At 34.4% G+C, this 25,960-nt stretch overlaps 1 protein-coding gene across 1 annotated transcript in view; it reads right to left on the reverse strand.

Annotated features, from left to right (window-relative positions):
• The window catches only part of CFTR (CF transmembrane conductance regulator), a 193,250-nt gene that overhangs the window by 123,562 nt on the left and 43,728 nt on the right, over nt 1-25,960 (reverse strand). Inside the window, exons 4-10 of the mRNA XM_037836310.1 lie at nt 22,137-22,352; nt 18,944-19,033; nt 17,889-18,052; nt 16,948-17,073; nt 12,268-12,514; nt 10,222-10,314; nt 4,377-4,559 (exon numbers count right to left, since the gene is read on the reverse strand). Coding sequence (XP_037692238.1) covers nt 4,377-4,559; nt 10,222-10,314; nt 12,268-12,514; nt 16,948-17,073; nt 17,889-18,052; nt 18,944-19,033; nt 22,137-22,352 — 1,119 coding nt within the window. The remainder of the gene's footprint in view (nt 1-4,376; nt 4,560-10,221; nt 10,315-12,267; nt 12,515-16,947; nt 17,074-17,888; nt 18,053-18,943; nt 19,034-22,136; nt 22,353-25,960) is intronic.

The raw sequence follows: 25,960 nt of genomic DNA on the forward strand, positions 1-25,960 counted from the left end.
GGATAAACGGACTATTCAATAACTCGCATTGAAAACTGGACAGCCATCTGCAGAACAAACAAAAAAACTGTATATGTATATCTCACACTATATGCATGGTGAATTCCAAATAGATTAAAGTACATTAAACAATGACATCTTAATATACTTAAAGAAAACATTGGAGAATGTCTATAAAAACAAATTCACACACACACAAAAATATTTGTGGCATGAGAAAGGCTTTTCTAACTATGACTCAAAAATGCAGAAGCCATAAAATAAAAGATAAATTAAACCACATAAAACAAACTTCTTCATGGAAAACAAAAGGAAGAATATCAATCTGAAGGAACTATCTGCAACACATCACAGAAAGAGATAATTTCCCTCTACATACAGGGCTCATAAAATCACTGAAAATGAAAATATAAGTAGACTTTGACATATGAAAAGATACTCTTTCATAATAAGAGAAATGCAAACTACACTGACATACCATTTTCCCCTATGAGATTGGAAAAAATTTTTAAATTAGATAATATAATTGGTTGGTGATGCTGTGGGAAAATCCACACTCTTGTGAAAACTGTATGGCAGGAAAATAAACTGGTATAACCTTCAGGGAGGGAAGTTTGCCAATATCTATCAAAATTGCAAATATGCAAATGCTTTGCCTTAGAAATTCCACTTGTAGGAAGCTATCCTACTGCAAAGGTGCTAAATGGCATGTGTACCAGATTAGTTACAGCATTATTGTTTGTGTTAGCAAAGTATTAGAAACAACCCATTGTCAATCAACTAATGACTCGTTACATTATAGAACATCCATCCATGCAATATATATGTATAGCTGGTACATCAATGATGTCACCATTTAACTTCATATCTTGCAAAATATCAAAATGTTGATAAAACTCTTCACAGACATTTGTATCTTATTTTCAAAGTAAGAAAAACAAGAACTTATAGCTTATTCTATACACCTAGATGCCCAGTTATTATAAGACCAAGTTAAAACAGCACCAAAGTGAGGCAAAGATGAAGAGACTATATGGTGTCAGCAGGGCCACAGAACTGCTTCAATATGGCGGGAACACTGAAAGTAGAGAACACCCCCATGCCCTGAGTAAGATATCAAAAGCCAACCACCTACTTGCTGCACTCCACCCTACATGGGACATGACTCCCAGGGGTGTAAATCTCCCCAGCAATGTGGGTCATGACTTCCAGGGATCAGCCTGGACCCAGCATCATGGGATTGAGAAAACCTTCTTGGACCAAAAAGGGGAAGATAAATGAAACAAAATAAAGTTTCAGTTGCTGAGAGATTTCAAATAGAGTTGAGAGGTCATTCTGGAGGTTATTCTTACGCATTATATAGATATCCCTTTTTAGTTTTTTTTGTGTATTAGAATAGCTAGAAGGAAATATCTGAAACTGTTGAACTTCAACACACTGGCCTTGATTCTTGAAGATGAATGTATAACTATGTAGCTTATGCAGCGTGACTGTGTGATTGTGAAAACCTCATGGCTCACACTCACTTTATCCAGTGTAAGGACACATAAGTAGAAAAATGGGGACAAAAAGTAAATGAATAATGGGGGATATGGGATGTTTTGGGTGTCCCTTTTTACTTTTATTTTTATACTTAGTTTCATTTTGTATAGTAATGAATATGTTCAAAAATTGACTGTGGTAATGAATGTACAACTATATGATGATACTGTGAACAACTGATTGTACACTTTGAATGATTATATGGTATACTGTACACTTTGGATTATTATATGGTATATAAATATATCTTAATAAAACTGCATTAGAAAAAAGCAAAAAGTCAGCCACCTTCAGTCAAGGGCACCCAGTGATGCAGGTTCCTGTCCTAGACCAATTTCACTTATTTAACTTGAAGATGATTCATAAGTGTAAAATACCTAATGCAGTTGAAAACAAAAAATGAACCATTTTCCCAAAGATATTCTGTTAAATATACCTCGATCAAGCACCTATCAATACCAGCACTATTATACTCTTTGGAATATAAGAAGAAAGAAAACCTGATACCTTGACATTATAACCAAGGAGAGTGACAAAAAATAACCATGTATTTATTGTTTTAGCAATAAAATTATATATATACATAATCACTGAAAATTTAGAAACTCAGAGATGTAAAACACACCTCAAATCTGAGATAACAATGTGATTCATATGTCTTTCCAGACACACATATACACATACAAATATATGTGCTTTTTCAAAAACATGGTTCATAAAGTACACACTATTTTGTATTCTGTTGATTTTCCTCACTTAGCAATGTATCATACATATCTTTCAGAGTCAAGCTTTAACATTCCTTTTACTGACAAAATATGCCACTATTTAGTTACATCAAAATCTAACCAATCCCTTATTATTGGACATTTGGGTATTTGTTACCCCAATTTTTGGCTATTTAAACAAGGCTCTGATGAATATCTTTATATCAAGTATCTGCAAACATACTAGGATAATGTCATACAAGTAGAATTAGTAGGTTATTTTTGAGGCTTTTGAAATAAATTACCAAATTGAGGGGAGGGATCTAAATTTTAAAATACTAATATTTTCAATTATTTCTTATATTTCAGTTATGTCTCTTGTTCAATGAAATGATAAAATGCTCTATTCCTAACACTATGAAAGGCATCCACCTAAACTGAGTAAGCAAATTCTATTTCTCAAATGGTTTAATTATTCCTAAGGAACCACTGCTTCTATCTGACCCTGTCAACATACCTGGTTCTCATAGCAAGCAATTGTAACCTCTGCCAGCAATTATATGCTTTTCAGTTCTTAATAGAACTACCCGAAATTTAGTTGCCAGTAAGTCTTGCAATTTGTAATTCCAAAGCTATTTTGCACATCTTTCGTGGAATTAATTTTAAAACATAAACTCAGAATTAATATTAAAACATTCTGTGAACAAAATTACTGTGCTCTCACAAACATCCTTTAGATCATCTGTAATTTGGTCGGTAGCAACTTTTCCTATGGATACTTTTCTGTTCATAATGAAAATTGTTAGTAATATTATGCAAGAAATATTAGGGAAAAATATCACTCTAGGCAGGCAAAAGGCTTTTTTAAGAAAAAAATGTGCAAGAGCTACTTTATTTAAAAGGCCTATTTCACATGCAGGAAAACTTATCTAGAGGAGCACTAAGCATATTTTATTACTAGCATTGTGGAAACCAAATTCATTGATTGGAACTTTCTGTGGCATTTTGTTTCCCAAGTCTGACTAAATTCATCAAAATATGGTTCTTCGTATTAGATACTAATAAATAACTGTCTTTCAGGAGTTTTTCTTATTTTCTATTTTCATTTACATTTTTATCTTATAGAAGCACTGCTTTTATCTTTCTTTATTATGTACTCTGTTTTAATTCTAGAAAATATCTTGAAGAATATGAAGAGGTCCTTAAACTTTTTCTTATATTTCTAGAAAGTACCACAACTAAAATGACAGTCAAATGAAAACATGGACCTATTTTTATAGACTTTCAAAGCAAATACTTGTCATCCTTAGTTGCCCATTCCAATGCCAAGAAGCTCATTCTTCTCTGATTTGATTTCTTCATGCCATTTAAATTTATTTCCTTGAGAGTTAAGAGAGCAAGTGTTTATCATTATCTGAACCATAGTCCATATCCTTGAAGATATTTTTTTAAAATATCTCTTTAGCTTTCTCCCTAGCCCTCTGACAACAAAGTTTGAGCCTTTAGTCATGTTTCCTTTCTTAACTATTAGTTTTTGTCAGATTTATTTCCAAATATCTCTGGTTTCTGATAAGTTAATCTTTAGGGGAGGAGGGGTTGACCAATACTGAAAAAATTAACATTCTTATTTATTTTCTTCAAAACACTATCTCACTCAATAATTTCATCATAATATATCATAAGCAAGTCTGAGTCTATTCTCCAGAATTGGAATGTCACCAAAATGGGGACCTCTTGCCTACATTGTTCCTGAGGTAAACTCTAAGCCATGATTTTCCTGGATCAGCTCTGAGAAAATATTTGTGCCAAAGACTTTGAAAAAATGGAAGATTTATTTGTTCAATAAAGTTATTATGTGCCAGTCATGTGCAACACACTGCTGAATGCTATGCAAGATATAAAGATACAGAAGAAAAAAGTCATTTAAAATAATATAAAGAAACAAAAAGCTACAGGCAACTATTGTGGAACAGTTTATATTATAAAGGAAAACATATCTAAGCATTTCCTTAATTTCAATGTAAGAAATTATCTAAAATAGTTTCTTATATTATAGACAAACTAGAAAAGGAAAGGAGAAATGCATGCCAAATTCAGTTCTTACTAATGAGAAATAAAATAGACTACCTTGCCTGCTCCAGTAGATCCAGCAACCGCCAATAGTTGTCCTCTTTCTATCCTGAAACTGATATCTTTAAGGACAGGAGCACCAAGAAGTGAGAAGTTACTGAAGAAGAGGCTATTATCACCATTGATAATTTTTATATTGTTATTATTTTGTTTTGCTTTCTCAAATAATTCCCCAAATCCCTGTAAAGACACATAAAAAATAAAAGACAGGTTTTTCAGGTATTTTCAACATGTATTTGTTTTATCTATGATTAATTTGAAAAGCACATGGCACATAATCCACACTTTATAATATATAATTATATAGCACATGATTTCTATAGCACATACATGATCCAAAACATTTGAGAATCGTAACTATAATATTTAATGGAAACAGGATTTCCCTTTCTCAGAAATTTACCCATCCTCAAATTAAAGATTCAACTAACATATATATTACTCATCTTCTCCTATAAGCTGAATGCATAAATATTATTATTTAATCTTCAGCATAATATATGTGGTAGATACTGTAATCACTATCTTTCAAAGATGCAGACTGTGACTCAGAGAGGTTAAATGACTAAAATCACATAATTAGTAGACCACAGAGTGGGATCACAACCCAAATGTGACTTCTACTCCGTCACGCTGGTAACACCTAACTCTGAGAAGCTCAAAGCATTTTGATAAGTAATTACTGTTGAGTATAAATGTGATGAGATTACAACATGGTTCAAATAAATTCTGTTGGCTAAGAGTAACTGGAAAGAAGGAATTCCTTTTTGAAATTTCCTGCCTCTCTATTGTCACCATGGGAAGTTTTAGGGCAGTGGTCTTCAAACCAAAGAAAGTAGCCTCTGAAAGTACTGCCAGTGAGAAACTGGCACATAGTTTTAAGAGAATCTATTTCCAGATCCTAAATATTCAAATGTACTCTTTCCTAAAATTAATCTGCCTGAGAATTTGCCTGCTGTCATTTTTCCTTTCCCACTCCCTCTCTCACAATTGTCCTTCCCTTACTTTACTTAGCAGAGACTCTCTTTTCCCAAGTCCTGAGTCTTCCTTTGTTCCACTAGCTGGAGTATATATAACTCCGGGATACTAACATGGGGACCTAGAGGAATGTCTCATAAGAGCAAAGCAAGAAATATTGAAGGGGGATGCATCTTATTTCATCTTATTTAGGCAATCCATGTGTCTTATCTAACATAGAATTAGATTTCTGAAATGAGTTGGGGGAGAAGGCATTTTAATTATATGTTTTCTTGTTATAAAATGAAGACACTTTTCCTGGTATAAAGCAAGTCTTATTTAGCTGATTGGCTTGACAGTGAGAAATGACTTCACCAATTCATTTATTTTCCATAAATAGAACACACTGAAATTGCATCTCCTAGTTTTTGACAAAAATCCATTTAAAACACTTAGACAATACAGACGATAAGTAGGAAATGACATCTTTTGCCATCACTTTAACCTATGCTGAAAAGTTATAAATAATCTTTAAAACATGCCAGGCATACACAGTTTTACAAAATTCTTTTAGGGCATACATAAGCAATGAAGTTTAAAAACCATTGCTTTGAGTTATTATAATATGGTGGCTAACATCTCCTTCAGGCATCATGCAATTAAAATCAGTGCTTTAAGAAGTAGTCAATGAAAAGTTTTAAAAATAAGGCATTTGTTATTCATTTATTCATTAATATATTTAATAGACATTTATTGACCACCATCACTACATTAAGGAACATTTCAAAAACCTCAAAAGGGAGAATAACATGAATGGATATTAATACAGCAACGTTCTTAGTGTGACAACCAAAAACCAAGCCAAGTCCTATGGGTGTAGATTAAAGAGAGCAAATGATTCAGCCTGAAGCTTGACCAAGTAAACAACACACATGCTGGACTATGAAGGGTTTAAGAGGGGTTTCATGAGACCAAGAAATGGGTAGAAGTATTCCAGGAAGACAGATCTGCATAGGCAAGGCTTTAGACTTCAAAGAACAAAATATGTCTCAGGATGGGTCAGGTGTGCATGACAGGATGACAAACAGTATCCTTTGTAAAGTTGGCAATGCCAGGTTATTAAAGGCCTTGTGTGCCATGTTTAGAAATGGGACTTTTATCCAATAAGCAGTGAGACCAATGGAAGGTTGCTGTTACTGATAACTTTAATTTCTCATTAGAGAAGACATTTAGTTCGGAAAATATGGAAAACAGACAAGCAGAAAAAAGAAAATAGTAACCACCCATAGTCATACCACTGAGAAATAACAGCCTTTAACATTTCAATTGATATCTTTCCAGTCTTTCACATAAATACATGTAAAAGCATATACAATCTTTTTTTTTTACAGAATTAAGAAAAATACATAAGGTTTCTGACCTGCTTTTCAGATGTATAATTAATCATAAATATTCTCACATGCCATTAAGCATTTTTAAATATAATTATTAATTGCAAGATAGTGTGGATATCCAGAGTATTGATAAATCATAACAAATTTAAACAGTTCTCTATTTTTTGGCATTAGGTGGTTTCTTTTTTTAAAAAAAATTAATCAATCATTCTTTGATGCACATACTTTGTTATAAATCTTGGAGCATGCACATAATTTTTGTATAAATTCCCACAAATGGAATTGCTGAGGCAAAGGGCATGGAAAAATCCAAGTCTTTTGAAAAGTAGTTCCAAATTTTCCTCCAGCAAAGCACAAGAGTGCTAATGCTCAGGAACCCTTATCAACACTATTTTTATTTGCTTGTTTGGTTTGTTTTGTTGTTGTTTTTTAATTTTATAGGTGAAATGGAATCGCACTGTGGATCTTATTTGTATTTCTTTTATCCCTAGTGAGGTTGCCCATATTTCATGTTTCTGGGCCCTGTGTAGTTGTGAGTGAGTGGAATGGTTATGATTCCTGAGTTGCTGAAGGCATTAAATGAAGTAATATACGTGAAATCATTCAGTATAGAGTAGAACAGTAGTCACTCTTCTTTTTTTTTTAAAGAAGAGGCAATATGGTGAGTGGGAAAGGACATTGGAGTCAGCGAATCCTAGTCTGATATTTTAGCTCTGCTATAACTAGTTGTGTAATCTTGTTCTAGTTACTTAAACTCCTTAAGCCTCCAATTCCTAATAAATAAATAGAAATTATTTTACCTACTCACAGGTTTGGAGTGAGGGAGGAGTGATATAACTCATCAGGGACTTGCCTCCTTGGTGACCAGGTGGACAGTGATGACATTAAATAAAGTAAAGAACAAAGTGGAAGGAGTGGGTTTATGATTCTTGGTGTGTGATACAGGTGAAGTTCTTGTGGAGCTTCCAGGAAATTTGGAAATACATGCGTGAAATGCAGGGAAGAAAACTGGGCCAGAGATTTATATTAAGGAATCATCAGTACAATGGTAACAGCTAACCTGGGTGTGGTCACCCACAGAGAGCATGAAATGTTAGAAGGAGGCACAGATGGGGACACAGCGGTCCATCATCTTTGAAGTGGCAGGCAGGACAGGCTTAGAAGTCATGGTCTGAGAGTAAAATAATCTGGAAACAGTGGTCACTGAAGCTAAAGAAGAGAACAGTTTTAACAGACTGGTGAGGGCAGAATCCAGACTGCAATCCCCAATGGAAGGTAAAGAAGTGAAGACAGGGTTGACAGTGAAGAGAAGGGAAGTGACAGGTTTTAGAAGATGAGATTGAGATGGGCAATAAATCAGGGAAGAATTTTTTTAACTTGAAAATATTTGAACATAAGAAGAAGTTGATTGAAAGATGTTGAAGCTTCTAGAGAGAGAATAGTTGCTGGTCCCAGGTTCTGAGAAAATTAAGCAAGATAGTAATCATTCAGTCAAGGGCAGGAAGAAGCATACATCTTCCTCTGAGACAGGAGGGAAGGAGAAAAAGATAATTACAAGAGTGAAGAGAGAAGCTGGGGGCCTTCATACATGATGATGACTTCTGTTTTCTCTGTATATTGTAGAAAGCAAAGCCACTTGCTGAGGGTAAGCAGACCCTGGAAGAGGTGTGTGCAGGGAGAGGAAGGGGGCTAGGAAAGTGGTAAAAATCTGGAATAGATTTTAGGAAAGTGGTAAAGGGAATTGATTAAAGCAAGCAAAAGGATTTTGCAAACAAGGTTACAGTTCCAGTTGAGGTTGAAACTATAAGTATATAAAATTTACAATTCACTAGAGTATACGAGTTTCCCAAGTAGCACCTTCCTTGCCAGAGCTGATCAAGTGAATGTTTTGCAGAGAAAAATTCAGCAAAAGAAAACGTGATTAAGAGGGCAGCTGAGAGAAGACCTGAAGTGACTGGTCTTGGAGTATGTGGAGGTTGTAAACAAGAAGAGGCTCAACAGGGAAAAGTCAATAGAAAAGCAGTAAAGATGGGATTAAGAGACTGGGAGAGATAGAGGGGTAGGAAAATCTCAGCAGAGAGAGATTTCAGAGTGCGACATATCCAAACCAGAGTAGGTCCAGGTGATAACGAAGCTCAGGATATTGCTATGAGAGGAAGCTTCTGAAGAATTTCCTGGAAAATAGAAGTTCTATGGACAGTTTGGAAGGATCATTCATGTGGATGGTTAAGTCTCTGAAATGATGTCACAGGTTTGACAGGCACCACTATCCTGAATAAATACTATGAAGGACTGTCTTGAAGTTTGACAGGTGACAAAGATTGGAAGAGGAGGGTACAGCCTGATGGGAGGCAGTGGTTCCATGCAAGGGCTCTACTAGTATGAAATTTGGGTACAAAGTCCAGCTTCTGCCTTGGCCAGTTGTGTGGCCTAAGGCAAGTCCCTTAACTTCTCTAAGCCTCCATTACCTTATCAATAAAATGGAAATATTAATATAACTTAGGCAAAGTATGTTGTGAGAATCAAATAAGAAAAGACATGTAAAGTCCTTATGTGCCTGGTACAAGTAATTGCACAAAGCAAGTCACCTATTTTCTTAGATGGAATGAGAGTGAAATTAAGATTTTTGTACCAGAGTATGAAAATAATTATCTGAAAGCAGTAGTGAAAATGCCAAATTTCTTATTTTCCCTTCATGCCCAGAGGGCATTTGAAATTCCTAAAAACAAAGAAGCAAAATAAATCTGCTCTTTACACTTCTCCACAATGTAATTTTGCTAGATAAAGAATTACCCTCTGACCTATATCTTTAAAAATAAACTGAAGCCCTGGTGATCAAGTTCTCTATATAAATAAATCCAATTTAAGAAATTGTGAAAGATTTAGAAATTGGAAATTGGTTTCCTAACTCCTACCTTTACTCACCAGATATGTGACAGGAAATAGGGACTTAAGAGGTGTTCTCAATGATTGAAGCACATTGACCTGGAACTTGAGGTCAGAGGAGGTGACATTTATGGAGCAACTATTTGGTGCATGTTACTTTGCTGAACACTTTACATAAATGACCTCATCCAACCCTCACAACAAACTTGCAAAGTAACTATTAATATTCCTCATTTTACAGTTGGGGAATTAGAGCCTCCACAAAGTTAAGTAATTTGATCTAGATTACACAAAGAGCAAATGGCAGAGCCAGGATTCAAACTAGCTCTATCTGGCTTTAAAATGCATGCTCTTTGTATTATTTCCTAATTTGTTATGTGAAATTAATTGTTGACTTAGAAAAAAATTAAGAGACATCTGTACTGTATTTGATATTTCTGGGCTTCCACTTATTAATCTATAAAATCCATAATCTATAAAATAAGTAAAGTGGTCCCCCCTCCACTTTCCATAATTCTAACTTAACTGCCCATTAGAATGAAAATCAGATTCACAAAGAAGAAAATACTTAAGTATTTAGAGAAACTAATTTTTAAAACTCTGACCTCCTCCCAGAAGGCTGTTACATTCTCCATCACTACATCTGTAGTTGTTAAGTTATACTCCAATGGCTTATATTCTTGCTTTTGTAAGAAATCCTATTTACAAAAGAGAGAAAAAAAAGCATGTTTTGGGAGTAGAATCACATTAATGCATTTTTACATATATTTTATACCATAATAGTGCCGCATCCTAGATTTGAATTTTATGAATTAAATTAGAAATTGTTTCTAAATGAAATAATTTTATAACAAAGTTATGAAATTAATTTGCAAAGCACAAGTATTTATCATATTTGAAATGCACACTGTAAACATGATATTCTACAAAACTTTTTATATATTATCTTTTAATATACAGATTATTCTTCCTCGTTCTATTGTATGTTGAACTTAGTGTGACTTTAAAAAGCACCTAATTACCCACCAATGTGCCTCAATTCAACATTAGGGCAGAGAGAAAACAAATGTCTCCATCTTTATGCACCATCCTTGTTAGGAGCATCATTAGCATCACTTCTTTGGGTTAAATAAAGGTATTCTAAGAGATTCTAAGAGAAGGGCTCTATTAGAAACTCTGAATTGCAGGAATTTTCATAGGGAAGCTGGAAGCATAAGGAAAAATGAAGCCCATGCATCCTGAAGTTTCATCAAATGACATAACTTTAAAAATCTGGTCCTTGCTTTGCTTCTTTACTTTCTTCTCTGCTCTTCTCTCTCTCAATCTCTCTCTATCTCTATCTCTCTTTTGGTTTTCCTCTCCGTTTTGCTTTCAAGATCTGTTTCTCTGTGTCTGTGTTCCTATTCAGTGACTCCAGTCTGTCTGTTTTTTCTTTCTCTTACTCTCTCTCTTGCTCTTTCTCCCACACAGCTGTGATAAGGTTAAAAGAGGAAATAAGATTATTCCAAGAGCTACTATGGTTCTGAGCTACATCCACTAATTTGTCCAAATCAATAGATCTCAAACTCAGATATTTTCAGGGGTCAGGCAGTGACATAACAGAGGATGGGGGGTAGGTGGAAATTGTGGTGAACCTGAACCAGAGGGGACAGACCCTCTCTGAGGGGGCAGTTGCCACAGCCTGTGGGGAAGAAGGGCCCTAAATTCTGGATATTCAAATTCTCAAAAATGGCTGAAAGCATGACTCTGTGTGTGTGTGTGTGTGTGTGTGTGTGTGTGTGTGTGTGTGTGTGTGTGACACCTCCCAATTTTTAAATGCTGGCAACTAATTCAATTTTTTTTAATGCAAAGGTCAAACAAAACATGAATGTGGGCCAAAATTATGTCCATGGGCCACTATTTGCAATCTCTGGCCTATATTAAATAATGGGAAAACCACCTAAAAGTGGATCACTCTTCATTCTTGTTTTAATCTATGCTACTGTGATTTATTTTGTGGGATAAATATTTAAATAAATATCCAACAAACGTAATAAAAACATATTAATCTAGTTATAAATTATGGAAAATTATAACCACATACAAGTTCATGGTGGTGATTCAATTAGCATCGTGTCAATTTAGTCTCATCAACAGGGAACTTTAGAACTTCTCTTCAAAGTTGCCAGCTATATCCGTACTGCTGGGATTTTAAAGTAATTAATGTGGCATAAAATGCCATACTCATCCATCATACTTTCCAGGGAAAATGCTTGGAATACTTTAAGCTGAACATTCACAGTTGTAGTTGGACAGTTTTATCACTTCCTGGTGAATCTCCCACCATCTTTTTCTACATTTGCCAAGTTCAAAACTCCCAATCTATTGATCCAAAATTGAAGAAAATATTGTTTCTGTACTTGAATAAAGTTCTGAAGACTGCAGAATCAATATTTTCTTCAATTTGTTTGACTTAAGAAAATCTCATAAGTCTTCCTTTTATTTCACTAGGCTTTCATTATAAGAGCTCATTAGACCACATGTAGACATTGAGAGACAAAGCGATGCCTTAGATAGGTCTGACCATGAATTCATCTCTAGAGAGTTTATCTATAAGTTCTGAAATGTTCTAAAAAGAATTGTATATGATGCATATACTTCTGGTACATTACCTGAATTTTGTTTATGGCTCCAAGCGAGTCATACCACGTTTGAACAGCCCCGGGGAATTGCCGTGTGACTGCCATGCGCAGAAGAACGCCCAATGAGGTGGCTGTGAGTATCTGTCGAAGGGCTATTCCTTTGTTCAGTGCATACGGAAGCACAGGTAAAAACACCACAAAGAACCCTGAGAAGAAGAAAGCTGAGCTGTTGAAGTATCTCACATAGGATGCCTTCCGAGTCAGTCTCAGTTCTGTTCTATTAAAAAATAAACAAATAATAAGATTCAGGTGCTATTTTACTTTTAAAATATCAAGCATCTTGGAATGTAGAATCCAAACAGGGGGTCTAGCAACTTTCTGCTGGCATTCTGTTCCTGTTTCAACACTACGTAGTTGTCTGACTTTGGACAAGTTACTTAACCTCTCTGGGCCTCAGTTATCTTACCTGAAAGGGAGACAGTAATGAACCTACCAATATCTTGGACATAATATCTGTAAACTTTATTTAAAAATTGTTATTAATAATATTAATTATTATTAACATTGTTATTACATTATTTTTACTTTTTATTTACTCCATTATTAACTGGGAAAGATTAGTGAGACTGATAATTTTTTGGTTTTTGGTTGGTTGGTGTTTTAAGTAATTGAGTGTGGAAATGATGAGAATGCTGCAAAATTTATAAAGAAAAAAGACTATCCTATGTTTACCTAATAGATTCTTAACACTTTAGAAATTCTAGCTTGACTTTGAGAAACACTAAAATAATATAATAAACCACAGAAGACTGGTTCTCAAGTTTTAGCATGTGTAAAACTCACCTAAGAAACTTGTTAAAAATACAGTTCCAGAGACTGAATGAGCCTACAGTAACATTCTACAATATATCAAAAAGACAACCCAATTTTAAAACTGGGCAAAGGACTTCAATAGATATTTCTCTAAAGAAGACATATACATGACCAATAAGCACATGAAAAGATGTTTAACATCCTTGGCCATCAGAAAAATGCATATCAAAACCACAATAAGATACCACTTCATACCCATTATGATGGCTATTATTTAAAAAAAAAAAAACAGAAAATAATAAGTGTTGTCAAGTATGCAAAGAAATAGGAATACTTATACATTGCTGGTGGCACTGCAGTATGGTACAGCCACCATGGAAATCAGTTTGGAAGTTCTTCAGAAAATTGAAAATAGAATTACCATATGACCCAGCAATTCCACTACTTGGTATACACCCAAAAGAACTGAATGCAGGGACACCAACGTTTATAGTAGCATTATTCACAGTAGCCAAAAGAAAAAAGCAACCCACATATCCACTGACAGATGAATGGATAAACAAAATGTGGTATATATATATATATATATATATATATATATATATATACACACACTGGAATATTATTCAGCCATAAAAAGCGATGAAGTACTGATGCATGCTACAACATGAATGAAACTTGAAAACATCATTTTCAGTGAAATAAGCCAGACACTAAAAGACAAATGTTGTATGAACTCGCACTTATGAAATATCTAGAGAAAGCAAACTATATAGAGACAAATGGTTTATAGAAAACCAGGGGCTGAGCAGGAAGAGGGAGTTACAACTTAATGGGTGATTAGGTTCTGTTTCAGGTGATGAAAAGTAGGAGTAATGGAAGTCAGTAATGGTAGCATAATATTGTGAATATAACTAATACTATTGAATTATACAATTGAATGTGGGTAAAATGGGAAATTCTGCACTGTGTATTTGTTATTACCATAAAAATGTTTCAAAAAAAGAACCCAAGTGATTCTGTTGTAGATGGTTTTTGAAAAATTATGAGTAGATACTGTATCCTTTCTGTCACTTTCATTTTAGTACAATTATTTGCAATAATATCATATTATACTTTCAATCTTCTAGTCTGAACTGCAAATGTGAACTATTTTTAGCATATATATATATATATATATATATATATATATATATATATATGCTCCAATAGACAAAAAAGAGGAGTGAGGAGAGGCACATGCAGGATGCAGGAGAGGCACATGCAGGATGCAGGAGTTGCTGAGAACAGAAGACAATGCTTCCTTCAACCTCACTTCCACTCTTCCAGGAGCCAGAAAAATTGGGATCACTCATGATCCTTCCCATCTAGCTCCTGTATACAGAAAGAGCAGTGATGATACAGACAAATAGAGGGTTCTGCAAGGAAGGAAGTAAAAGCTGTGCCATGGCTTAGTGCAAGGGAAGGGGGATACATGGCATTGGAGCACTAGTCCTGTGTGCTAGTATCATTCAAAAAAGCAATTTTCATTCTCAAGTGCTAAAGATCAGAGGAAATCATTTAAAAAAAAAAAAAAAAACTAAACCTGAGCACACCGATAAACTAAGTGGATTTCCAACATGCCTAACCTAGATTGTGATTCATGGTCTGTTTACCTATTTCAATATTATGGCATAGAAGACAGATTATGATTTTGGAATCTGATTTGAGTTTGACTCCTGCCAATTACTAACTGTGCCTTCTTAAGCAGGTTGCTCTTCCTTCTGAGCTGATAGACTCCACACCAACAGAAGGGGGTCCTAACACCTCCCTTGTAGTGTGTTGTCAAGATTCAAAGACAACACAGCAGGGAGGGTGGCACTTAATTGGAATCTACGTTTCCTTTCTCTTCAACAGAAAAAAGAATGATATTGACTAGGTTGATATTAATAAAATGTTAGAAACCACTGTTTACAAAATGTTATCAAATTTGTCAAATTGTTGTTAAGATGAAACATCTTAGAAAGTCAAGAACAATAAGAAAAAGCAGTACTACAAAAAAAGACCAAGAACATTTATCAGAACCACAAAGAAAGCAGTACTCTCCATAATAAAGTCACTAACGTTTTATGAGTCATCAAAGGATTTTATCAGTTTCTTATAAAAAAATGGAAAGTGACTTTATTACCAAAGAGTAATAAAAAAGTAGCTTTGCAAGGAGCCTTGCACAACCTTTTGTCCCATTCAACAGTGGTAATCTCTCCTTTGAAGGAAATCTCTCCTTTGAAGTGCATCCTGAAATCTCTTCCAAAACATTATACTTGCTCTCTTGAGTAGAAGCAATCCTTGCTTTCCCATATTTATGTCAGCACTTCTCAGCCTTTTTGGGTAACAATTTCATGCCAGATTAAGGAACTGGATTATACAAGTAACAACTAGACATTTGCTGTTAGAATTGGCGAAATAGAAATATGAGTAGAAAGGATGGATTTCATCTTTTGAGGAAGAGAGGAAAAAACAAAGTCAAGAAATGTCAGTAACCAAGAATGACCTGGCCTTGAGTTTATCATGAGGCCTGAGAAAACTGGATAGAAAATTTCTGATAACTTCCTCAAGGCCTTGCTATGCCTGTGCTTATCAGCGTAAGAGTGACTCCCAAGAAGATAAATGTGATTGAGCACTCATTGTTAATGAAAAAAAAAGAAGAAGAAGAAGAAAGGAAAAGAAAAGGAAAGAAAACAACTTCTACCAACTAAACAATTACCCCCAAGATCTTTAAGGATTGTTTCTGGAAAGAAAATGCAATCCCTTTCCTGGATTTGTCTTGAAAGGTATAATAAAACAGATGACCAATAAGTATGTTTGGGAAATAAATATTCTTTTACTCTTTCTATTTACATGGCAAAGGACTTGAGATTTCAGCATTTCTTTGTTTTTCCAATCACACACCTGCAGCTCAGTTACTACTGTCTACTGGAAGCAGCAGCCTGAATTCCTGACAACCTATATTCACTTCATCCAAAAAGGTATGCTTCTTTAAGTATATTTTTAACCTGTGAAACTCTCACGTAATATATGTCCCGAAAGTATTGGCCCCTTTTAACTTCCCTGACACAATATATCCACCCTCATTGCATCTCCTAGAACCTTTTGTGATTGCAGTTTGTACAACACGGAATCTGACTAAAGAAAAACAGTTTCACGGCCACAGAAATGTCCTGGCTTAAATTTTGCTCAAGATTAGCTCAGTGATCATATCTCAGCCTGTACTGTACTGTTTTGCTCCATATAATCTTTACTAATCAGTGAAAGAAAGGATATCTCAGGTGAAATAAGACTACAAAGGTGCCAAGTACTGATTCTATCACACGAGAGGGCTTTCATTACTTAAACCAATATCTTTTCAAGTGGTGTATGTAGGAGAACAATTTATGGGTATTATACTGAGTCATTATACCTCATTTAAGGAAGAACAAATATTTTAAACAAATAGAGGGTTATTTTTTCATTTGTCATGAACTATGACACATAAATTAAGGGAAATATAAGAGAGTCATTTTTTTGGTTCAGAATGGTATACTTGTTACTCTGACAGGTCCATAAGGTTTTAATCAGCCTCCAGCATCAGGGTCATTATTTTCATTAAATAACATATATTAAGCAGCTATAAATATGTACAAGAGATTCTCTCGCAATGTATAAATATCCTTGTAGGGGAAAATGACACATATGATCAACTATTCAAAACTATAGCCTATAAAAATAATTATTTCATGCAACTAATACATGAATATTGATATCAATTAACACAACTGTTTGATTGCCAGGAACCTCAGTTATGAGCTGTAAATCCACTGTGGCATACACATTTGTAAACTATAAATTGCTATAGACATTGAAATTGCTGGGATGACTTACTGTCTGAAATTTTCAATCATTTTTTCCATTGCCTCCTCCCAGCAGTATGCCTTCACAGATTGAATATTTTGAATCATTTCTGAGGTGATCACAAGTCTTTCATTGATCTTTCCAGCTCTCTGATCTCTGTAGAGATAGATAGATTAGATAGATAGATAGATAGATAGATAGATAGATAGATAGATAGATAATCCAATATTTAGTAAAAATAAGTCAAATTATTCACTAAGACCTGCTCAAGCTCTTAAGAAAAGCCACATTTTTTTAATTTATCAGAAGGGCATGCATTTTAATATCAAATTAATGGTAACAAAAACAATAGCTATTCTTTAGTCAATGCCTCCTATGTGCCACACACTGTATTAGACTCATACCATACACTGTCCCTATTCCTTATGATCGAATAGGATAGGTGTACATTGTCTCAGTCAGGTGAAGTGATGTAACTAAGGTCACATAACTAGTGTGTGATCTGGGATTTAAGCCATGAGCTATCTGACTCCAGACTGCACACATTTTCTGTCATGCTCTAGCTGACAAACTCTAGAAGTCTTCTGCCATAACTGTGACTGGCATCACAGTTTCATGCTGTAATAAAATGTAACCAAAGCTTTGGTGTAATGATCTATGTGCCAGAATAAGAAAGAGCCAATAAACTCTATACGAAATTTAAGCATTCCCTCCAATTCACATAAATATTTTATTTATTTTACCCAAATCTTATGATACATAAAAATGAACTGAATCTTACCCTACTTACAAAGAGATTCTATAGGTTGTCAAACAAAGAATACTACATTGATATAGGAAGTATTATTTACACCACTAAAAAGTTCCTTTTTCAGGACACCCAGTAAATTATAGTTTAGTGAATAAAGCAGTCCTGGGCTTTTTGAAAATCTGATCAACAGCACTTTCAAGCTTGAAAATAGATTTTTTACCTGTATTTCATCATCATTTTCCCAAACCCAGCTTGAAAAATGGCGAGGACAATCAGGACAGCAAGTCCACAGAAGGCAAAGGCCTGCAGCAAGTCCCAGAACAGTCCCATCACTAGTGCCACTTGTAAAGGAGCGATCCACACAAAATGTGCTAGTGCAAGTCCCTGGAAAATAAAATCACAGCAAAAACAAGTGTGATTTTATCCTTCATTACTGCCCCCCCCACCCCAAAACAAGCAAACAATTAAATATGAAAACATAGCGAAAACATAGTGAGCTGATATAATCAAACACTTCAAGGTTTTTGCTAAAATCTAGGCTTTCATTACACAGAGGACAAATACTCAACATGTAGACTAGGATTTCCCAAGGAACAAATTTCAATTCACTGCATTTTTTTAGTTTAATTGTGCATTTTTATTCCAATGGAACTAAGATTGGATATCTTAATAGCTTGTAAAGAATTGATTTTAAATAACTTGCTTCTATTTGAATAAAGCAAGAAGTGTGGTACAGACCATAAGAGGACAAAGGGGTCCCCAGAGTCTCAAAATACACATCTCTATAACTCCATCATCTGATAGAGATACTCAGAATGAATGTACACTCAATTCAACAGTAATTTCCTTAGCACTAACTGTGGGTTCAATACTGTTAACTACTAGAAATGCAAAGATAGATAAAACACATTCTCTCTCCTCAAGGACCTTACATTTATTTGTGGAATAAGATAGTACTGAACAAGAATTACTCACAGTATCAAATTCAGCCAAAGTAAATAACTGATTTAAAGAATTAGAGGGAGGCAAGATCTGATAAGGATTGAATTTTGAAGAACCTTACTAAATATACAGCAAACTGAGACACCTTTGAGTTGGGTTATACCCAGACTGGCACTTGTGGGTTATTTGCTTTCTCAGTTTTCCGAAATAGGGAATACAAGAATGAGTATGACTGAAACACTTACTGCTTTTATCTGACCCAGGAAAACTCCACATTTGGGATTGTATTATTTATAACAATAATAAAAAAATATTAAATCAGTAGGTACATACTTCATCAAATTTGTTCAGGTTGTTGGAAAGGAGACTAACAAGTTGTCCAATACTTATTTTATCTAGAACACGGCTTGACAATTTTAATGTCTAAAAGAAAAAAAGGGAAGTTAGATAAAATCAACAAACAGAAGTCAAATACACCTAAAAGTAGCATTAAAATAAAGCAGTAGAAATTAGGTTACTATGCATACACTTTTAAGTATCAGTAATTAAAATTATTTTATGCACATTTAGCTTGGTGTCTTCTCAGATTTACAAACATTTCTCTTCACAGCACATATTATGCTGGCAGACTTCTAGTAGTTTTATTTTCCAGCATCTAGAGAACAATACATATGTTTTCTCCTCCACAAAGACAATGATATTGTACTTAAACATCCATTTATATAGCACATTTTTGTTATTTTTATTTTCTTCTACTTTTAAGAAATATAGAACAAAAGTCAGTGATCTTTGAGATTAAAACCTTGGCCTTAAATTTTTCATGCAGTTCTATAGTAACTCTACTGAATAAAATTACCATCAAGATCAATAAAATTATATTATGAATAGTTGAATCATTAATAATTTTGTGAAAAATTATATTATTAACAATAGAAAATCCTTGAATTTTACAAAGAAAAATATGACTTTTTGCATATGCAAAAGAATTGTTAAGTAGACAAATTGATTATTATTATGAGAGAGCACAGTCCTATCTTGCCTGTATAATTTAGTAAGAACTGATTTGCCATTAGATGGCTTTGATTGGAAAGTACACATTTAATACTTGTTTCAGTTCAATCCCTCATTTATTGAGCAATTGGTAGATGCAAATCACCTTGTCTGATGCTTCAGAGATTATTATTAAGATTTATTAAACATAAATCTTGCCTCAAAGTAACCTAGTACATAAATAACAACAGTGTGGTAAGATAAATGAGCTAAAGAAAGTACAAAATAATAGGGTGATTAAGGTAAAGATCATACATCTGATTAGAAAAATCTGAAAATCTTTTATTGAGGAGGTAGAATCTGTGAGGGATCTCAAATAATGTAAGGTTTTAAATAAGCAGAGATGAGGAAGGAAGCAAGGCAGTTAATTCCAATACATTATCAGAGAAATATGAGGGGAAAGAATCTGTTGAGCTGGATTACACATGACTTAATAGCATGCGCGGCCTCAGGTGACTTTGAGTTCTCCGTGGGGCTTAAAATAGAACTGTATGCACAGTAAGCACTTAGCGAATATTTGTCGATTTTAGTTATTTCTGTGTGTTTGAAATTCACAGGTAGGCAGATTCAATTTAGCTTGTATTGCGATCCATTATCTAAAGTATAATTCGAATGTATCATATTTGTTGATTTTGGAACAAAGCTAAATGGTGCTCTATTACAAAATCTGGCACATTGTAGGAAGGGTTATTGACTGCCTGCCACATGGATGAAACTAGCCAGTTATGGGATAGGGTGAGGCCTGAGAAGAGGCAAGACAAGGCTGATTTTAGGGACTAAAACAGTGCCAGGTGGAGATGCCCATTGCCTTTACTGGAGGTGATGTCCCTGAAGGACATAGGCGTGGCTAGAGATGGGTAAGAACACAGATATTCAATGTTGAGAAAGAAGGACAGATACAATAGTGTCTAACTTTTCATCAAAGCGTTCAGGGTCAGAAAGCACGTGCAATGCCATATTTGTGCTAAATGGACTTAATTACAAGCTAACTTGCTCCTTATTTGATCTCACTTCCCCTTTAGCCCAGAGCACTTCATGCTTCTTTCTTCCTGTGTATTGTAATCAGCTGTACTACTTTTATTTCAGTATTTCTTTTATTTTCCTTAATAGTTGGTAAACCCTCTACTTCAGGGATTGTACTTTATCTATTTTAGAAATTTTGAAGCAATGTTTGTGCACTGTTCTGTACTTTTTAGGTCTTAGTTTCCTCTATATCAGGTTTTGGGGACAATCAAATGAGACAGTATACCTAAATAGCTTAGAAGCATGGCATGCAAAGCATTAGCTATTAGAACCATTATGATTGTATGCACTTTTTATAACTATTTATTTAACAGATTTCAGCTTTATTTGATATCCAAGTTGTGTAGATTCTATCTTCCAAAAAATGTCTAACAATTTCTTCACTTATATAAATTTCTGGATCAAAATAAAAATTTTGTTGTTTTATCACCCATGTTTTCCTGATACTTGTAAACCAATATGAGTGCAACCATGGTGATTTGATTAAACTGTGGACTCCATTTTTTTTTCTCCTGCCTCCATAAAAGGCTTTTTTGAACAATAAAATATGGCTATCAAGATTTTACAATACAATTGACCTTGCAGGTATATTATGGAAGTGTTATGGATTATTTGCTAGAGGTGGATTTCAGATCAATGGACCTTATAAGCCAAGTATATAAATTTTTTACACTGGGGAAAGAAAAAAAAGGATAAAGCCATAACCAAATGATTCAATAAAAACAGCTTTCTATAATAACATGGTAGATCCAAGCAGTCACCCATTGTGTTGACTCAGGTTGGTGGGAATGACAACCTTCATGGCTTCAAATTCTGTTTGTAAGGTAGTTAAGTCTTAGGCTGAATTCACCTACATCATGCTCCAGCAACATGGGCTCTTTTCTGGATGATACATTCAGAAAAGTGGATTAGGTTCTTATGGCTGCAATGCATGTGCTTTTCCAAAAATTTTAAATTTGCAGGACTCATAAGATGACAAAAATACAACTCAAAATAAGTCAGTGGATACCACCATTATGTTACAACTAGTTAAGGTAGAAACTTTTTTTATGGGGTTATCATTAACAATTACAGATTATATTCTTATTATTGAACATAAGCATGTATGGCATTTTACCATGAGATGGTATTTTGGCAATAACCTTTATACAGATTGTGAGAGTCATTTAACGTGGAATCATGGATTCAAAAAAATGACATGACTAGTGACAAAAACAAAAGTGAAACCTATAGGCAGTTTATAGAAGCTGCTTAATAATTATCATTTGAAGTGAATTGAGTTATCAAGGAAAACTACAATATTAATCATCCCTGCTATGTAATTCATCAGCATCAATTACCAAATTGATTTCAACATTTATTCCTTATTTATATCAGCTTCACTGCCTAATTGATGGTATTTAAAATATGACACCACTACAGGTATCATGAAGACTGTGCAAGGAAGTATTACCTTCTTATAAATCAAACTAAACATTGCTATTCTCATCTGCATTCCAATGTGATGAAGTCCAAAAATAGCTGGTTGCATGAGCAGGACCCTCAGAATGAAGAGAAGACTCAAGCCTATGACGAGGTAAATTGCGATAGAGCGATCCGCTTTGTTATCTGGATCATAGGCAGCTATGATTCTTCCCATAAAAAGAGGTTGCACTGATTTGGTGACTTCCTGTAGAAAAGGAAAAGCAGAGAGAGTAAATTTCACTTTTCTTTACTACAAAGGTCTCACAATTTCAACATGAGAACTTTCAGCTCTAGCAGAGGACTTGAAATAGGCTTACACAGAGGTTCATGCCATATATGAAATACCTAACATTATTTTAAATATTGGGATACATTGAAATAAGATTTGATTTTTGGTCATAATAAAAGTCATGTGGAGATAAGTTTATGTATAAGATGGATGTCTGAATACTTTTTACTGAAAAATCAAATAGTGGCTATAAAGTAAAGGTGTGGTTATCCATTCTGGAATGGTTTATTAATTATTAACATATACCTAGCACTTAACAGTTCACAAAATATTGTTGCATTTGATTTTCAGGACAACTTTAGGAGGCAGACTTGGCATTATTATATTCACTGAGGTCAAAGAGAGTGAGTTGATATAATTTCAAAATAGGAATTTCAACAGCATTTTTATTTGCAGAATGAACATAGCTTCTCAAGGCAAGCATGGAAATGGGAGCTGGCAACAAGAAAGGAGAAACATGCCAGCACAAGGGACATGTAAAGTCAGCCACCTCAGATGCCATTCCCTTCCCAGTTTTGAGTAGATATGGACTTCAAGGAAGGAGCTTCCCAGCAGACATAAATTTTGAACCAGTTTTCAGTGACTCATGAACTCCTCAAATACCCGTGAGTCAGTGAGGGATGGCCAAAGTTGTGTTTCTCAAATCCATCTATCAGGGTCCTAATTGACTTCTTAACCACCTTTCCCATCAAATATATTACCACTTCTCTTAAGTACATAGGAATAGATTTGAACCCAAGGAATTGAATATAGGTTGTCTAGCTCTTACCCATCGTGCTAAATTACCTTCAAATGAGAAAAACACATAATCCCCAGTTTTGCTTTCTGAGGACCAAGTGAAATGGGGGATCTGAAGCTAAACCCTGAAGGGAAATGATATTATGCTAATTGGTTCCATACTTCAAGCTTGACTGATCCCCTACTATGGCTCAACAGTACTCTCCCTCACCCCTTAATTTGCTTAGTTTTCATTCCCACACTATCTTTTCTATAAAGAGATGACCATACTTTTCTACATCAGCTTCATCTCCTCACATCCCTACAAGGAATCGTAGCCTCTAAACAGCTGTCATTAAATGACCACTGACTTGGCATAGCTGTCCATTCTGTGCTTTATATGCAGCAATTCATTTCAAATTAACTGTGTAGACCAAGGCTCTGAATGTAACAAAGGAAGATTCAAACCTTTAAAAAGAATTCCAAACTGATCACAAACATGGAATACCATAGTTCTTTCATCTCACATAGCCATATTTTAAATGTAAGTTTGAATTACAGCAGACATACAGATGAGACAAGAAAACCGCTAACCTCTTACCCAGATACAGTATGCCAATAATTCACCATTATCTGTTTTTTAAAAATAAATAAGTGCAGAAATTACAACTTATTGATATGTATCATTTTGTGTATGCTTTGTACTTTTATTATGTGTGTATGCATCCTTAGAATATCTATATATATGTAATTGTTTTAAAGGTTTTGAATTTTACCTAAATGGTATCATACCATCCTTTTTGCAACATTTTTAAACTTCATATTGTGTCTTTGATATTTATTTCCCTTGATACTGGTGTAGCTACCTCATTTGTTCTAAGTGCTGTTTAACCTTCCATCCTATGAATAAATCAGGTTATTTTTCCATTGCCCTAGTTTGGGGCAGTTAGGTTGTTTGCACTTTTAAGCTATTAAAATCAGTGCCAGTGTTACCCTGACCATTTTTACAATGTTCCATATATACTCTTTCTCAAGAGTAGATAACTATATTTCAAAATACTTCCTTAAATTAGGCAAATGTACAGCTAAGATAAATCTTGGATTCAAAATTATATGTATAAATATATGCACTATGAAAATAATTTTTCATAGTGTGTTTACAGTGGCAATATTTTATCCTCAAAATTATTTTTAGATCAATATTTTATCTGAGAACTTTTCTATATTATTTTGTTCTTCATAGAAAAATGTCAACACCACATTTGCTTTGATTTAGCTTTCCATTTGTAGTGGATTTGCACTTGACTTAAATGCTCTCTTCTGTTGTGGTCAAGAGCATTGGATTTGTGTGCACTGCCCATGTTGGAGTATCATGTACGGCCATGAAGGAGAGAGAAGGAACATTGATGTTTTCCATGCATACCCATACCAGATGAAACATCATTTATTCTTTACTGTATGATAATAGCCAGAAGGGTATGAATGTGACTGCTGTTCATCAAGTCAATTACTAGGTCATGATTCACATAAATACCCTTCTCCCTTTTCCCAAGCCCATTATCCTTTCTCTCTCTGCCTTCTGACACATATATGTATATATCCTGATAGAGACTATATCAAAAGATATAGAACCACTAATAAACACCATTACAAAAATGTATATAAATATATCTGATTAACTCCTAACTATGGAATGCAAAAATGAGCATACTAAGGAAAAAGGGAAATATTTTAGCAATTGAACTGTAACACAATTTTTAGAGTTAGAAATGTACAGGTTTATATTAAGTTTTTTTCCCTGTTGAGTAATTTGAACTAAATTCCCTGCCAGTGAGTCTTCATTATGTATTATGTTTTTCCATAACCTGTTATCTCTATCTCAATAGATGAGTTTGCTGGTTTGGCTGCAATTTATAAAAAAAATTGATAAAATTTGTATTATTCTGAAGGGGCACTTATTTTATATACAACCATTGCAGAATTAGTTGTCATCTTGCCTCAGTAGAAAGAGGACATACTCATATCTTTCAAACAATAACGACAATTTTCACAAAGACACTGGTAACATTAGTCTGGGGAGACACATATTCAGAGGAAAAAAAATGCAGCTTCTTTTTGGTAGAGAAAATTCCAAAAATAGGACGATCTGCAGACAGCAAACCAACACAAACCTCACCACAACACAGAACTATTAACTTTCAAGGACAAAATTCAGCTTCCCAATCCTTCCTCTTCTAAGGTTTTCACTAATCTGTTTTAAGCAGCATGTTCTCTTAATATTTACAACGGAACCATTGACAGATATCACCTGATTTTTTTTTAATTTGGAAAGGAAAACAACAGTAACTGATACCCAGATTAACCTAGGAAGTAAAATCCTTTACAAAAATTATCCCTGGAATGACTGGGAAAAACACAGTCCTATATTCATGGTATGTGAATGCTGTGTGTACCCCATTGCTGGGACTATTTCCAGAGTCACAAGAAACTCCCTGATTTGCTACTACATGAAATAGTACAAACAAACTGAGGCTTGAAAGGATGAAGAGGAACAAAATTTGTTTGAAAATGTGATTAAAGTGTGATTAAAATTATTTATTAGACACAAATAAAGATGGAATTCACTTAACAGTTCTAGCTCAGATAATAAGGACTGAAACCAATTTTTAAGCCAGTGTCACAGTGAAATGAAAAATGAATTCAGAGTTATGAAACTTGAGTCCTTATCCCAGCATGTTACTCGCACTCTCTGTGTCACCTTAGGAAGTTTACTTCTCTGGAGATTTTCCTCCCAGATAAACTCAGGA

Source organism: Choloepus didactylus, chromosome 5, assembly GCF_015220235.1.
Source record: "Choloepus didactylus isolate mChoDid1 chromosome 5, mChoDid1.pri, whole genome shotgun sequence".
Taxonomy (NCBI): Eukaryota; Metazoa; Chordata; class Mammalia; order Pilosa; family Megalonychidae; genus Choloepus; species Choloepus didactylus.